Below are 17,723 nucleotides of genomic sequence, written 5' to 3'. Positions count from 1 at the left end.
TATTACTATATTGATAATGTGTTACTCTATTGATAATGTGTTTAGTTATTACTCTATTGATAATGTGTTACTCTATTGATAATGTGTTTATAGTTATTACTCTATTCGTTATGCGTTTGTATTCATTACTCTAGTTTATATTAGTTTGTCTTTATTACTGGTATTTATACTATTGTATGTGTGTATATTTATAATTTCCTTTCAGATTAATAACGTTCCATCTTATCTTATAATATGATCTGGTAACGTGTGTGGAGTGATGTGTCTCATGTCAAACATACAGCGCAGTGGGAGAACCACATGATCAAAGAGGTGATTTAGTGCTTCACTTCCATAAAGTTGTGGACTCAAGCGTTTGATAAAAACAAGATTGGTCAAAATATCTTGACTTATAGTTAGCCTAACAAATGCAGGTTCCTAAATTTCCCATGATGCAATGTATAGCATTTCTCATTAGACCCTTCCTGCCTGGTATACCCATGTTTTTCCAGTTTCTGTATTCAATTTCCAAACAGATGTTAGAAGTTATGAGCCACCAACTTAGCATCTCTCCTGCTGGAACTTGTCCTGAAGTGAGTGGCAGGCAGGGGAGACACAAAACACCCCACAGCTAACTGGGTTTAAATAAACCACTGTGAGACACAGTGTCTCCAGCCCCCTCACCCCCCGCCCACCTCATTCCACTGCCCCGCCTGTTTGTGAGGCCTTCAGGCCCATGTGCCCCACATTGCTGCCTCTGAGGATTTCCTGGCACCCAACCAAACAAGGCTGATACAAAATAAATAGAGCCTATCAGCTGAGGGGCTCACTGCTTGATCTCCCTCCTGTCAGCATTGGCCTCCAGATGTGAGGACCTGGCCAGTGTCACCAGTTCACATGAATGGGAATCTTTCCTCCCTGCGTGTTGACTCAGTATTATTTATACCCTGTAAATGCTTTGCTGACTGCACTTGGCATCGGGCCACATCTATTCATATTCAAGGTATTTACACAAGAGGCAGGGCCAAGGATAACATTTAATGCAAAATACACCTGAGGGCATACAAAATGTCCTGCTCATTTATTTTTGCTTCAGCTCATGTGCTCACATTTCTGATGGGAATGGGAAAGCCATATTTCATTTAATTGTTTCAATAGTTTAATTTCATTGTTTCTACAGGCTGAAGGACGAATCAATATTCTCCAAATGGGAGGTCAAAGGTCAGGGTCAGCTACAGAACAGCAGAGAAGAGAACCCACGCCTTCCGCTAGAAGGGTTATGACTCAAACTTAGCTTCCTCTTCTTCAGGAGGCAACATCTGGTTCTGAAAAATGAAGTCTTAAATCTGCATTCTCTCTAGTGTCCACACTCCTCTGGTTGTATAGAAGTCTATAGAAAATGACTCTACTTCTCTCTTGATTTATTACCTCAGTAAACATTGTAAACATGAGTTTATGTCTCAATCTCTAGTTTCAAGTCTTCTTCAATACAGCATGATGTTCATTTAGTACATTATGGTCCATTTAGAGTCACACAGACCATAAAGCAGGGGATGCTTTTGGGCTACACAGTATTGACAGGTCTCTCAGAGACGTATACGGCGTCTCTACGTCACTCCTCCTCAGTCCAGATATGGTCACTTCTGCTCACTGGTTGCAAAGAGCCAAGATGGTGTCGGACACAATGCCGAACTAAAGGCTTCAAAACTGCTTTGGTGTTCGTCAACAAACCAATGGATGACGTCACGCTGACTACGTCCACTTCTGACATACAGTCTCTGGTTGTCTCTGATTCAGACATGATAGCAGATCAACACACCACCTGTCTATTATTTCTATCTCGTCCTTTGAGGTGTCAGCATGCATTTTAGTTCAGTCGGTGAGAACGTTGGAAATCAGTTGGCTGGGCATGGTTGTGAGCTCCTCCATACGCTCATGTCAATACATAATGGGGTGCTCCACCAATTTTACACGTGAAAATCTTTGTGCAAGAACAAAGACCAGTAACACTGAACATCTACACATAATACAGACAGCTGCGGGTGGAATGTGTCTAAGCAGATTCAGGAATATTTCCACCAAGAGGATTCAATCGGAGAGGGAGACGGTCTGAAGTTACACTGGAAGAGCGAATCCTAAACAGCTCCTCCGCTCACACGCCAGCGTGACTGCTGGCTAGATGGACTTTAGCTGGGTGAGACCTAGAACTCTCAATGACTCCCATGAGGACACAAGGGAGCCATTCTTCACTGAGTCGAAGGAGTCTAACTGCAAACAAAACCCTTTGCTAGTCAGGACGCCAGCACCAGAACTATATTTAGAGACGCACCAGTACTTTCAGAACCAGTACTGATCCACGCACCCCTTCACAGGGGTTCTAATGTTAGTAAGAAGTCGTTCCAGTGGGTGGAGGCAGACAGTAAGTCGTAGCATGAGTGAACTAGAAGGGCACAGACAGAGATGACCTCCTTGGGCCTCAGCTATCTGCATGCAGACGTTCTGCTGGAGCAGTGACATCAGAGAGCTAGAGGACACACGCTCATCCACAAGAATGTTCCAAAACAATCACAAAGACTTGAGCTGTTTCAACTTCTCACTCAAGTAACACCAGTGGGATCATATGCACGCACACATGCACGCGCAGACACACAAACGCTTACTCTCTGCTGGGTAGAAAGGCTGCATGTCGACCTTGTGCACCTCCTTGGCGTAGTACTCCTCCTCGCTCCGCTGCCGCTCGCACGTCGCCGCGCGCACGTTCGCCTTCTCCTGCAGCAGGTCGCGGGTGCTGTTGTAAATGGCCACGATGTCCCGAGACACGTCCTCGGGCTCGGGGAAGTCCTCAGGGGGACTGGTGAGCTTCAGCTTGCTCAGGATCTGCCCTCGGATGGCCTCGATGCGCTTCTTCTTGAACTGGTCCATGTCCAGCGTGCTGCATGTGGACAGACTGAGCGCCACAGCGGCTAGATCCAGAGTGAGGAGAAGACTGACGACACACAGGTTCATATTCTCTTCTGACGGCTTCCAATACCAAATAAAAAAACGATTCGCCGAAGTGATTTAAACTCCGCCAGGCAGACTCATCTCTGAGCCCAAGATCATGTATGACCACGAGCCGAGTGGCCCCGAACAGCTACTTGTAGAGCGTATGGTTCAAATTCCCCAGTTTCAGTAAAGTGTACCTGAAAATCCATTCAACTGTGTGGACAGAAGGAGAAGCCGCTACTATCGCTGGCAGTGTCGGTGCAGAAGACGTCTGGGTGGAAACAGGGCAGTTGAAGTCAGGACCGAGCTCACCTCCATCGCGTTCACTCCCCACACGGCACACAGTCGGTCGATAATCATCCCAACTCAAACGCGGTCCCGAAGATCAGCGGGGACGCAGCGTGGGAACGTTTTCAAGGTTTTCTGACGCGCTGAGGGAGTCCTCCTTCACAAGTAGCTCACAAACAGCTCGGAGTTTGGCTTCGGTGTGACTGCATAGCGCTTTTACCCGTCTCCCTCAACCCATCTAGTTGGGGGACGGCTCGTGCCAAGCGGACAGCAGCGGCTGCTTTATAGGAGAATCATACGGGACGAAAGTTCCACGTGCTCCCCCTCTGGTCTGTAGTCTTCACTGCCGGAGAAGGGGAACCTTCAAATCCACATTATCAGACGGTTTGTGGTGAATAGGAGCGCTTACTGTGCCCATTGGGACAGCGCTGCAGCGGCGAATGCCCCGTCGGCCCCTGCTGCGTTATGTGTTTACGCTGGGTCCTAAAGCCGGTCGACGCAAGTTCTCTGTCGAGTTCCTCTCTGCGTCACATTGGACACCAGTTCCATTTTTCTGCTGGTGTTGGAAGCTTGCCGTGCTCCGCACTCAGAATGTCACATGTGTTTGTTGTGTACAGACTGAGCTATTGTGGTTCAGTAATGCTGCCTGCATACACACCATGCTTTCATCACGTGATTAGTGCACTTTAGGTATACTGCCACACAGTGGCGGCTGGTGGAACATGTTCTAAGTAGGGCTGTTCCACATCCAATCAATTTCAGTAAACATCCCAGAATGATTTAATGCTTAAAAAAAATTAAGTTATCAAACACGCATTACTACTTTGCAGTTAAATAGTTAACATTTATTCCAACACGAACAAAAGCAGTAAATAATACTTTGATAAACACCCCAGGACATCTTATTTTAGTCACCCTAACAGGCAATTCAGTATAATATAATAATATATATATATATATCATATAATAATATTCAGTATAATATAATAATATATATATATCATATAATCATATTCAGTAGAATATAATAATATATATGTAATGTAATAATATTCAGTATAATATAATAATATATATATCATATCATAATATTCAGTATAATATAATAATATGTATATCATATAATAATGTAATAATATATGCATCATATAATAATATTCAGTATAATATAATAATATATATATATATATATATCATATAATAATATTCAGTATAATATAATAATATATATATCATATCATAATATTCACTATAATATAATAATATGTATATCATATAATAATGTAATAATATATGTATCATATAATAATATTCAGTATAATATAATAATATATATATATCATATAATAATATTCAGTATAATATAATAATATATATATCATATCATAATATTCACTATAATATAATAATATGTATATCATATAATAATGTAATAATATATGTATCATATAATAATATTCAATATAATATAATAATATATATCATATCATAATATTCAGTATAATATAATAATATATATATCATATAATAATATTCACTAATATAAAACACACACACACATATATATATATATATAATGATGTATTTATAACTATATATCATGTCTCAGCAGGTGCTTCATGTCTCTCACTCCCGTAACTATCCATGCTGGATCTGTCCCTGTTGTTTTAAAAAGCTAAATAAGTTTCCCGCTAGTCTGCTGTCTGATTGTGAGGTCAGGCTGATCTGGGATCAGCTCGTTCACTGCAGTTTCTCCGCCAAAGTTCTCCTCCCAAACGGGTCTTGGAGGAGCAGTGCTCATGCCGGTGGGAGCCTGTAGAGCAGAGGTCTTCAACAGGGGGTTCGCGGCCCCTAGGGGGTCCGCGGAGGTACTGCAGGGGGGTCCGCGAAATCTTTTGGTTGATTAGACAATTAAAAAAAAAAAAATGTTTTCTCAAAACATGAATGTGTCCATTATTTTTAATAGTTCAGTTTTGTATGAAAGATAACCGGTATGTTTATGCATGGAAGTGGTACGACATCACTCATTTTTCGTTTCCACATTTATGTTTCAAATGAAAACATGAATTTGAATAGCTTGTATGCATGACTATCATGCAATTGACAGACAATGTTGATATTGGCATTGGTATCAGCTGACAAGGTATGTTTATAAATGGCAGTGGCACAGCCACCCTACTCACTGTACCTTGTACATGTTTAACATAAAAACATGAATATATGAACCTGTGTATTATTTGAATAGCTTAGTATTGAATGCACAATAAAGAGGTATACACCGTCACCACCATAAACTGTATAAACATGACTCAGCCGTGATGTCACCCACAGGCTTCTAAAGAGCCAATGGGGAGCTCAAAGTGGGACGGCTTCATCTTGGCAGTGAGGACACAACCGAAAAACCGGCCAATCCAAAAATGGGCAGTGAGGGTGTTTGGAGCTGAAGCCGAATGAAGCCTGCAGCAAACTAGCTCCAAACTAACAAGCCAGAAAAAATGATCAGAAGTGAATTTAATGATTTGTCCTGGAGCACTGGCCCAGGTGTCTCCCGTTACGTTTCAGATCACCCATTTTGTGCTTCGTGCACACACTCTCATCATGGAAAAGACACGAAGAAATGCATATGATGCGGCTTTCAAGTTAAAAGCGATCCGTCTGGCTTTCGAAGAAGGAAATAGAGCTGCCGCACGTACGCTCGGCATCAATGAATCGATGGTGAGACGCTGGAGACGGCAGCATGAAGAACTGACTCGCTGCAAAAAGACGACAAAAGCTGTGGATGTTACCGGCATTTATTTAATTCAAAGTTTAAAAGAATCTTTCCTGTAACATCTTGCCGCGTTAATATCTCATGTTTCAACGGGGACACCTGCGGCTTATAGACAAGTGCAGCTTCTTTATGGACAATTTCTTTTTTCTTTTAAAAATTAGCAGGTGCAGTGGTGTATAGTAACGAAGTAGAAATACTTTGTTCCTGTACTTAAGTAGTTTTTTTGGATGTCTGTACTTTATTATTATATATATTTCTGTTGACTTTTACTTTTACTTCACTACATTTTGCAAAGAAAACTGATACTTTGACTCCGATACATTTCCCCTGAAACCTTCGTTACTCGCTACAAAATCAAATCTATCTTCAGAAACAAAATGAATCATGAGAGCAGCGTCGGGGACTGTGGTGGAACACAGACTGCACGCCAGCAGGTTTGGTGAATCAGTGGTCCTAGCAGCAAGTTAAATCATTGGTTAATCACGTTAATGCACAATTGCAAACAAGTGCTCTCAAAGCCGCGGTGTGTTGATTCCCAGTGATGCCCAGGATGCTACATGCTATAGCTAGCGGGCGACTACCTGAGTAGCATTCCACTCTACGATGACTGATTTCATGATGGAAGCAGAAATGGAAGCACCTCCTACTCCCGCAACAAACGACGGTGGTGACGAAGACCAACACCAGTGGATCGCTAGCAAGTTAGTGAGCTGAGGAAGTGTTGACAGTTGTGCAGCACTAGTTGGCTAACGTTAGCTATAGCTAGCCACCACACCATAGGATTGATGGGAGCCGAGAGAGCGTTAGCATTAGCGTTAGCGTTAGCATTTGGGAAATCCTTCCCAGCTGTGTGCAAGCTGTCTGTGACGCTGAACACACCTCTACCTGCCTCAGCGGCCTGTGAAAGACTATTTAGCATCGCAGGACTAGTCTTCAGCCCAAGAAGAGCGAGACTGAATTCTCACAATTTTGAAAACCAACTTCTTTTGAAGATGAACAGGACATTTTTCAGTTTCAAGTAATGACTGGGTTGTTACTTTCGGTGCTGCTTTAGTATTGATCATGTTTTGATATTTGAGTCATGTTGTGGATGATCAGATGGAGTTATGATGGTAGCAGTCGCCCAATTGCAGATTCAGCTTGAGCAAAACCTTTGTGTTCAAATCAGGCCCATAGGAGTTTACAAGGCAGGTGTCCTTTCTCTAAACACTGACCTGATGCATCAAGTGGATATGTTTTGCTGAACACAATATTATGCATTGGCCTCTACATCCTCTAGTCTAATGAGCATACTTATAAACGCACTGTTACAACTCCTTCATAGTGTCATATTGCTTTTCAGAGAATTATGATGATAAGTTCATAGTAGATGCAAAAGTATACTTATGTACAATATGTTATGTTGAACATTGTTGCTCCTGGATGGATCACAGCAACCCAATTATGTTCAACATAGCTCCATGTCCTTGGTCATGGTGCCACAGCACTTAAAAGAATAAACTTCATCATTCTCAAAATTCTGACCCTTTGCTTTTTTATTAACAGCATTTACTTGTACTTTTACTTTCAATGAACAGGTTATGATGTTCATTTAATGTTCAGGTTATGATGTACATTTAATATCAGAAAATTACTTTTGATACTTAAGTACTTTTGTACTTAAGTACAATAAATATCAGATACTTTAAGACTTTTACTCAAGTAGTATTCTAAGAGGTGACTTTTTACTTTTACTGGAGTAGTTTTCCAGTAAGGTATCTTTACTTTTACTCAAGTATGGCTTGAGTACTTTATACACCACTGGTTCGGCCTATATATAGGTGCGCTCTATAGTCCGCAAATTACGGTACTCTATTTACTTGTTTTTGTCAAAACAGCTTCAATGACAAAATCAAATATTTGATGACTAAATAAATATCCTCTGATTTCATGTGTTTTTATGTTCCATCTTTAACCCTTAATGTTTCTGTGTAACTTGAATACACCAGGCTGAACACACGTGAGCCGTCTTCTGTGATTACCTTTTTGTTACGTCTCCATGCTTCTGCTGGTGACTCCGTGTTTAACGTTGGTTCCTTTTGGCCAGTGGTGGGCCGTGCATTTTATACCTGGGCCTTCACTGCTGTCCTGCAGCTGAAACACAGCTACGGTTATTGTTTGTTTCATGTCAAAATGAAGCCAACAACTGTAGATAGAGTACGAGCTTTAACGTCAAAACACCAGAAAATTCACCAACAACACCAGAACAAGTCGCCAGATTTGTCACTAGTAGCTTTTGACAAATAAAGTCTCCATGAGGGTTTGGAAAGTCGCCAGATTTAGTGAGAAAGTCGCCAAGTTGGCAACACTGCCACCTGCTAAATATGTCCCCAGTGCAACACTGGATGTAACAATAGTTCCTATCACATATAAAACCAAACAAAAATCTTTATAAAAACAAGTTGTACAAATAATATATAAACAAGCATATTAAAGCTACTGCAGATGTAAAAACAAACACATTTAACTTAGCAGAGCTGCTGTTCACTATTTAAAGACAAAGTCCATCCTCCTTTCTTTGTTAACAAAGAGTTTAATCTCACGGTTGTTCAGTACATCCGTGTGTTTTAGTTCCAGTAAGAAGTCCTTCTCCATTCATGGACGCCAGTGAAGACAGTCGAGCCTCCCCAGTTGTATTTCTTGAATACGTTTAAATGCGTTTGAGGGCTGAAGATGTCCGCTCGACAGATGCAGCAGATTTTGGGATTGTCACCGCCCAACACGTCAGGCTAGCCCACTGACCAATCACGTACTTGTAGGCCAGCTAGCAGCGCTGACACGTCAAAGAATACGCCCAACATGTCAAACTAAAGATCTGATTGGTTGAAGACTATGACAATCAACAATATCGTCTCCATTCACTTACAGTGCACATGGATTCACTTGTGAGTCTGCAGGCCTCTGGCTCTCTTCTTACCTAGAGACAGAGGTGAGATCTGATTGGATAAAAGCTCTACTTAAAACAAGCTGCACTGGAAGCAGAGCAACTGAGGAACACAGTAGCTGTGCAATGAGAACATAAGATCATGAGAAACAAATTACAATACATGTAGTGTATTTATGAAAAAGTATTAAATTATAAAATAGATATAACTTTGTGATTCTGTTTAGGCCAGCAGAGAAGGCCTTGCAGGCCCTGACGGCCCACCACTGCTTTTGGCAAAGTCTGCATCTACTGCTGACTCGTGGAAAGTGTTCATAAAGGGCTCAACATGTCAGTGAGAGGTGAGAGATGATTTGACAGTGGGACAGAACTAAACCCTCACTTTACGGGAGTGGAGGTTGGGATTGATCGTTCTCACTTCCTCGCAGTGACAGGATCTAACATGTCAGGTTGAATGCTGATTGGCTGCAGTGTTTGACAGGCAGACCTCACGTCATCTATCTGAGACAGGATTTAGTTGCTCTATGACATGTGAAGTCTTCCAGCAGCAAAGGGGACAGAGCAACAAGAAAAAGTATAATTGAATCAAAAGAGCTATTGATATAATAAATAATGAAACTGTGGAAAAGCTAAATATAACTGAACAGTTGAATTGTCATTATTGCACATAGGAAACATTGATATAGATGTTGCACATGAGTGAATTGTCAGTTTCAGAAAGAATGCACAGGGCAAAGTATATGATACCTTGTTTGTTTGCCATCTGTGTAATATTGTACTTTCATCACAGCGGAAGTCAATAGTAACAGCTGTCTCATCATAATGACGTAGTTTAGTGAAAGTGAAGTCGCATTCTCTTAGCACCGCGATTGTCTTTTCCTAAATCCTCCGCCTCATGACGCTTTCCATCGAGGTCAAGGAAAGTGTCCTTTGTGGACTGTTGGACATTACCAGACAGGACCAGCTCCACACTGGGCCGGCACGGTTTACGTTCACACCCGTTCGAAAAGCCCGGAGCCGGCCACTCTGGACTCTGCATCCAGGTGTGAGTGTCCTAATGAGCAGCAGACATGACGTGTTCTACATCATATCATCAGATGTACAACAGGTCCAAGTCTTTACCACGCACAGCATCATGTCTCCTGAGGAATTCAATCTTGGATTTGTTTGACTCAGCCACAATTGTTACAGTAACTGACAAAAGGTCCGCTTACTTGTTCCAGAGCTTTAGCTGTAACATGCAGTCTTCATCAGCAGGTGGAGTTGGCTCAGTTGTCATGCGACTGTTGTTAGCCTTCCACTTAGCATCTATTGTATTCATACGAGCTTATTGCACTTATTCTATTCATATTAGTTTGTGGCACTTATTGCATTCGTTTGTTTCTGCACTGTACGTTGGCTCTGGTTTATGCTCTTAGATGCTCGTTTGAAGAAAGGAGATGCACTTATGACTTCTGGTGACTAGTTCTCTCGAAAACCGATGTTGAATACACTTATTGTAAGTTGCTTTGGAGAAAAGCGTCTGCTAGATGTAATGTAATGTGATGTTCCATTACATATACTGTTATATAAACATGAATAATGATTTCAACAGCAGTGGTTACAGTGTCTGCTGAAGGGATTGAGGAGCTGGTACAGTAGAGCTGCACGGTGAGCCCGTCGGCACACACTCTGTGAGGAGTCCACGTCACTGCAGGTGTTCTTCTCCATCAGTCTCCAACATGAACCCAGCTGGGAGCCTCGGGCCTGTTACAGAACAGAGCTGGCTCACTGACACAAAGGTCAGTGGCCACCGTCCTTCTCAATCAAAAGAAAAGGCCGGCTGAGCTGGCTGTTTGAAGCTTCACTGTGCTGGTGTCTCTGAGCAGACAGACCGTCAACAGGGCCCGGATAAAAGACAGCATACCAGTGTTGCCATGACAGACAATCGTCCAATGTGGTGCAGACGCGCCGTACTACGCCCACAACTCCCTGCGCACAGAATTCCACGGGTTTTGCCACCAGCGAGGACCACAGGAAGCCCTGCAGTCTAGAGACCAGTCATGGGTCAGTGTCTACAGGACACAACAGCTGCTCACTTTAAAGGATCACGTCTGCTGACAGCCCAGATCAGAGTTAAGCCAACCAGAAATCAAGTGCGTGCGGCCACAGGATACTTATTGTCTTCTGTCCATCTGTTTGCGACCCATCACACAGACAACTACAGGCTGTGGTCACATTCATCTCATTAGGTTTTAAAGCCTGATCAAGGAACGACTGTGTGGAATACAAACACTTCCTGGTAACCAGGTGACAGGATTGATTGGAACCGCTGCTTCAAAGGGTAGACTTTTTCAAATGGACGTTAACACCACCCTGACATGCCTCATGTTCATTCAAAGAGTCAAGGGTTGCTGGAATTCTTCCCCCTCTCCATTGTGACCATGAACACATCCCACCTGACACTGGACTGTGAGGACCACATGGACAGAGACACCACAGAGCACCGACGGCCTTTCATCAACTGATGTTTATTCAAAACATTCATATTTACAGAGTTTACACCAATTCAATACTATGATGGAGGAGCACCTCCAGGTTCCCCCAGAGCCAACATCTGTCATCCTGTTTCCACATGATTTGTCTCACAGAGTGGTAAAGGGGCGGGGCTTGCTACTGGATTTAAGCAGTTCCATACTTCCTGAAGTTCAGCTGTTCTCTGCAGTTCAGGGTTTCTGTTCCACAGAATGTCCCTGAAGGCGTCACAGCCTGCTGTACACAGTCCCTTCAGTCTGTACGGACGGTGTCATCCTCCTCTCGGTCACTGTCTTTGTCCCAGTCTTTCATGGTGGCTCCCATCATGAAGTCATCTGAGAGGACACTCCAGGAGGACCGCTCCTCTGCTGCCGCTGCCGCCACCGCCTACACACACACACACACAGACACACACACACACACACACGCACACCTTCGGGTTCAGCTATGCTCGTGTCTCATGATGCTTTCATGAGACAACAGTGACACCAAGAGGTGACTCAGTGAAGTCACAGCTCGTTGGACAGAGTGATGAAGAGTACCAACCCATTCTGCGAAATCAAACATCAGTGTGTGTTTTTCTCTCTCACTGGTTCTGCACAACATGCATGAGTCAAAGATCACAGTGACACAACTCCTCTGCAGCAGCTGTGAAACGTGCCCAACATCTGGCCTGAGATCATTTCAGTGATCCTCCTAGTAGACTGATGGATGGAGCACTCCCTCATTCAACTTACAGCGGTGTCTTCAGTCCTGCTGCTGGCTGCACTGCCTCCCTCTGTCCTTCTCAGCACATCTATGAAGTCTTTCTTGGAGACGGACGAAAGAAACTTGGCCTTCTTCCTCTCTGAGCCACCAACTTCCTTCACCTTGATATCGATGGTTTTCTGGTGTTTCCTCACAGCGTTGAACAGCTGCACCACGCCTCTGAACAGAAACACACTGGGATGAGGAATGGAACTTGTTGAGAATGTTTAAACAAAGCCTAACAGGAAAGAGCAGTCACCTGGTAGCAACTCTCTGCAGAGCTCTCTCAGTGTCGCGGTCCTTCACTACATCAGCTTTCTCTATGCACATCATCTCCCATGCTCGCTTCTTGTCAACCTGATGGACACAAACAAGTGCTCATGCTGGACAACTTCTCACAAAAATCACTGGACTGCATCTACTTCTGCAGTGTTCCTCCATACAGCTTGTAAGAACTATGATATATACAGTATATTCATATATGCTATGGTCACAAAGATACATGAAAGCATTGGGAGCAGTGGGCTGCTGTGAATATTTCCACATGTTAAACTTGAAATCTTCCCACACAACTGTCCCTTACGGCTGCATGTAGACCCACCGCAGGCTCTCGGTCGTTGGGGGAACCAAAGCAGCGGCAAAGCAGCCCAAGTGGTCCAGCGAGAGGTTGAACCAGGCTCATCCAGCATGGTGCTACGTCCACCAGCCAATACATGCCAGCCAGGGTAGGACATTTACATACATCTTAGGGGGCAATGTTTGCGCCCACTGACTGAAATCCAGGGGCATTGAAAAAAAATTGGGGGCACTTTTTGAAACTTGTGAAATAACATTTAACCTTTGTTCAAAATAATAAATATACTTATTTAGGCTTACAGTATATGAGCAATTGTCATCAAATGGCAATAATAAGACTATTAGGCAGTAGTCTACAGATTCAAAGTGTTTTCTTAGATTTTTTTAACAAAAAACAAACAGAAATCAGACAATCATTCAATTTTATTATTATTTATTTGTGGTTATTTATTGTTGTTATTACATTTTTTAAACAACTATTAACAATGATTTAGTCAACGATGCCTTGATTACATATACATCAGTCATTGTATGGAATTATTGAGAAAGATATTTTTGTAGCACCTCAAATATTGTGATATTACCCATTTCTGTCCTGAACTTATGCATTAGTCATTGTGTGGAATTTGAGAAAAACATTTTATAGCACCTTAAAATTTTTTTAAATGTGCCATTTGAAGGTCCAAATTCAGTTCAGAGTTTTTTGCTGAGTAAAATATCTTAATTGACTGTCAGTCAGGTATTATTCATTAGCAACCCTCAAATCAAAGAATAAAGACACTTTGCGCACAATTTAGGTGTATTTTCCCTTTAACTCACGAGATGCAGGCAGCATGTTTTATACATGATGTGAATAGAATTCATTTAATCTAATTTCCATTATGCAATATGTATACTTTGTTGGCATCTTATTCTGAAAACCGGATATTCGTCTGTCTGAAGAAACCGGATGTTGTCTCACGTTAATCTTTCCGCTAGCTTTCAAAGTCCTTCGCTCGCTCCCGATCTGCGCCGTTTGAATGCGTTTACCGTGAATTTCAGCATATAACGCATATAACATGTAAGTATCTGCTGAGTTGACCGCAGTCACAGGTCTGATTAAGAAGCGCTCCATTTATTTATTTGTTTAGAAAGTTCGGTTCTTCAAGCAACATCAGTCAAGGCGAAAAAATCAAAAGCGTTCTATGGCAACTGCACTGGGTCATATAGGCTACGATGTTTTTTTACAAGTTCATTAAATTATCATTATTATTAGAGGAAATTATGGGGGCATTTTTTGCCCCTCTCCTAGCGAAAATTATATTTCCTTGGGGCATTTTTGCCCTTTGCCCTCGTGTATTTCCGACGCTGATGCCAGCACATTTTTGACGGACCTAGTTTGCATAAAGTTGAAGTTGGGTCACGGTGATGTAGTTACAGCGACTGGTCAGTCAACTGGCCGTGTAGTATTCATCATGCACCGCGCCGCCGGCTCTCTTGCTCTTCATAGAAAGCAATCCGCCAGCTTCACGTACGTCAATGGATTTGGTGTATTTCGGTCCAGTCGGAGAGAAGCTCCTCATCAACGGTCCGGAACATCACAGTAACATCCAACTTGCACCACGATTCAGTCCCACATATACTGAAGCAGCCAACTGTTGTATTCACGTCTGTATGTAGTCAACAACTGACCGTCTCATCAAATAAATAAAGAAAGTTCAATTGAATAATATCTCAACAATATTCATAGTCACAATTAAAATTGAACGCGATGATTTATACATAATGCACTTTATTAATAAATAAATGTTGTGTCATTACAAGTAAAATAAGGGCTGGATTAAAAATATATATTACATAACAGAACGTTTTTGTAAAATGTGCATCTTAAAATAAATACTTAATTTTTGAATAATGAACTGAAGTGATGTCAATCAAAAAAGCTAAGATATTATATTCTTCTCATCCTCTAATAAGAGAAATGAGTGAGCATGGACTTTATCTGTGGTTATTAAAGCACTTGTTTCAGCTCTCTCTGTTAACATCATTGTTGGGCATGAATTCATGTGTTAGGATTCTGATCATATTGGACTCTTAGGTTGTTTATTATCTGTGTCTTCATTTCAGATGTGAGTGGGTACGTTTGCTCTAAAGAGTTGTTCTTTGTCTCTTTAGTGGCGCTTCACATTACTGCTTTTAATTATCGTCACGGTCTCTGAACATGTGAGACACACTGGTTTTAAACTGTCCATGGGGAGAATGATCCTATAAGAGTCTGTTCATTAATGGTTAAAGACTCTGGTCTATCCGACCACTCTTCTCTTTTGGAGGACGTCATGTGAGATAACTTCTGACTCACACATTATTCTCCGACTGTTGACTCTCTGTGTGTGAATATCTCACTCAAGTCGAGGGTGATTATCAGAATACACATATTTGATATCTATGGGTTTTAGGTCCAGGTTACAACAGCGTCTGGGTCCGGACCGCCTATGAGTGACCCTGCACTACGGCATCGCTGTCATGATACCTGTATTCTGTATGTACCAGACCCGTTTGCTTTATGCCTGGAGCAGAACTAGCTTTCCCTTTTTACCGTCATTGGATTTCCCAGTATATGGGTTGGAAGTGTATTCCTGGGAATAAAGACGGACTACCAATAAAGAATGTGACAGCACCAGTGTTACCTGCTTCCTTCTCTCCAGCTGCTCCTGTCTCTCTCTCTCCTTCATCTTGTCCAGCTCTTTGTTCTTCACCAGGATGCTGGTTCTGCTCTCGGGAGTTTTCTTTCCCAGGATCTTCGCCATGGCCTCAGCCCACCCAGCATTGGCGTTACTGCCATCTCCCTCCTCCTCCTCCTCCTTATTACTCCCTCCTTCCCCATCTCCCTCCTCATTACTCCCTCCTTCCCCAGCTCCCTCCTCATCCTCCTCCCCATTACTCCCTCCTTCACCGTCTTCTCCATCACTCGCTCCATCGTCTGACTCTTCATCGTTGCTCCCTTCTTCAGAATCCCTCTGGTCCTCAAATTGAGGCTGCGCATCATCTCCTAAATGACACAAACACAAATGTTTTTACATTACTTATGGTCCATCACAAATATGAGATCAAACATCTGTACAATATTCCTTTCTCACAAAACCCTTCAGAATGGAAACCCATTGTCTAAATGTTTGTGGATAATCTGCTTATAAAAAGGCACAGGAAACTCAAAACGGGCAATCACGCAGCTTAATAGGAGCTAATTATGTCTGCTGTCATTGTATTTTTTCCAATTTTATTGTCTGCCTCTGAAGAAGGAATGGCGGCCGCCAACGAGCCGCTGCAGCAGACACACAGGGAATATTTTAAAATCTCACTCCGGGAATTCAAGATGTATTTTGACCAAACCAGAGTTTATTGTTGGAGCAGTGGAAAGACTCAGCTAGTGTACTTGTGTGTGTCAGCGTCTCACAGCATGTGGTCTATGCTGTGGGGAATGGATGCCATGCAAGGCAACGTCCTGTAAATCAGATGAAAGAATAACCCGAGGATATAACAATGCATCTGCAACACAGTAACTTAACAGAATACACACATTACTAGATATATTACTCAGATATCATAAATGCATTGGTTACACATTCACAGTCAGGGATTTATTACCAGCTGTCCTTCCTGCATTTGGCAGTTTAAACTGTTACTTTCAATGAAGTGTTTCACTTTTAATATGATCGTTCTCGGTCAGTATAGCAGCACTGGGGATGTAGTTCTTCAGTGGACTACATTTACCATGAGCACTGATTGGACATCAACATAAAAGCTGGCGAGATTTCCCTTGAACGTTACCGTTCTTCCTCCTGTCACAGGTTAGTGCTCTCCTACAGTGCTGCACTTTGTAGAGGATTCAGAAGCTCGTCGAGCTGTCCAGCTTTAACTGTTAGTTAAAGCTGGACGTTAGTTAACGTTAGTTAAAGCTGGACAGCGTTAGCCGACTACAGAGCTCGTGCTAAGCTAGCTACGGAGCATATCAACGTCTGCCACCGAACACAGTAGCATCCGCTAGCTAGACAACGTGTGTCTGTGAGATTAGGAACAGGTGGCACACACATTTGTCGTGTTTTACAGAGGCAACAATAGTGAACTGAGTATAAAAACTCACCAGAAGACTGCACATGTGTTTTCATCAGCGCTGCCATCATGGAGTTACACTGAAACGTGTCCGTAGAGTCCAGCTCCAACCCGTTCCGTCACTACTTCTTCGGTTTTATGACGTTAAAGCGCATTACCGCCACCTACTGTGTTGGAGTGTAATCCCAATGGCCCTGCTTTGACCCCTCAGGGAATGGAAGATGATTGGCCCAATCCCAATGTCCCCCCTAAACCCTCAAGGATTTACTGACCTCACCTGGTAAGTGGTTGAGTGTGAGAGGCTGTGAGGGCTTGAAATGGTGTGAATATGTCCCAAACACAACCTCCACACTCACGGACTTTGAGGAACACACGGTTTAGTTCTGTCCCACTGTCAAATCATCTCTCACTGACATGTTGAGCCCTTTATGAACACTTTCCGCGAGTCAGCAGTAGATGCAGACTTTGCCAACGTTAAACACGGAGTCACCAGCAGAAGCATGGAGACGTAACAAAAAGGTAATCACAGACGACGGCTCACGTGTGTTCAGCCTGGTGTATTCAAGTTACACAGAAACATTAAGGGTTAAAGATGGAACATAAAAACACATGAAATCAGAGGATATTTATTAATTTATTCATCAAATATTTGATTTTGTCATTGAAGCTGTTTTGACAAAACCGAATAAATAGATTATATGAAATGACCTCATCTTGTGAGGAAAGAGCCTGAAGAAGCCAGTTATGTGATGAACCGATCAGACTGATCAGATTTTTCTAAATATCACTGGAGTTTCACACCAGAGTGACGACAGATCAGATTAAAGTCAAGCTTCATATTTTGGTTAGTTT

General features: G+C 42.4%; 2 protein-coding genes across 3 annotated transcripts in view; both read right to left on the bottom strand.

The window, feature by feature from the left end:
• Positions 1-3,586, bottom strand: part of tgfb2 (transforming growth factor, beta 2) — a 117,810-nt gene extending 114,224 nt beyond the window's left edge. For both annotated transcript variants that reach the window (XM_079275730.1, XM_079275731.1), the window contains exon 1: positions 2,640-3,586. In XM_079275730.1, the coding sequence (XP_079131856.1) occupies positions 2,640-2,985 (346 nt within the window). In that variant the 5' untranslated portion in view covers positions 2,986-3,586. The remainder of the gene's footprint in view (positions 1-2,639) is intronic.
• Positions 3,587-11,436: 7,850 nt separating this feature from the next.
• On the bottom strand, positions 11,437-16,955 carry rrp15 (ribosomal RNA processing 15 homolog). The gene is made up of 5 exons (XM_079275948.1): positions 16,903-16,955; positions 15,449-15,810; positions 12,466-12,563; positions 12,197-12,386; positions 11,437-11,846 (listed from the first exon to the last, which is right to left on the bottom strand). Exons 1-5 carry the CDS (start codon positions 16,940-16,942, stop codon positions 11,712-11,714), a joined length of 825 nt encoding a protein of 274 aa, XP_079132074.1. The 5' UTR covers positions 16,943-16,955; the 3' UTR covers positions 11,437-11,711.
• Positions 16,956-17,723: the final 768 nt, after the last annotated feature.

The sequence above is a fragment of the Melanostigma gelatinosum genome (genome assembly GCF_949748355.1).
Source record: "Melanostigma gelatinosum genome assembly, chromosome: 9".
NCBI classification, from domain to species: Eukaryota; Metazoa; Chordata; class Actinopteri; order Perciformes; family Zoarcidae; genus Melanostigma; species Melanostigma gelatinosum.
This window is presented reverse-complemented; position numbering and strand designations above follow the sequence as displayed.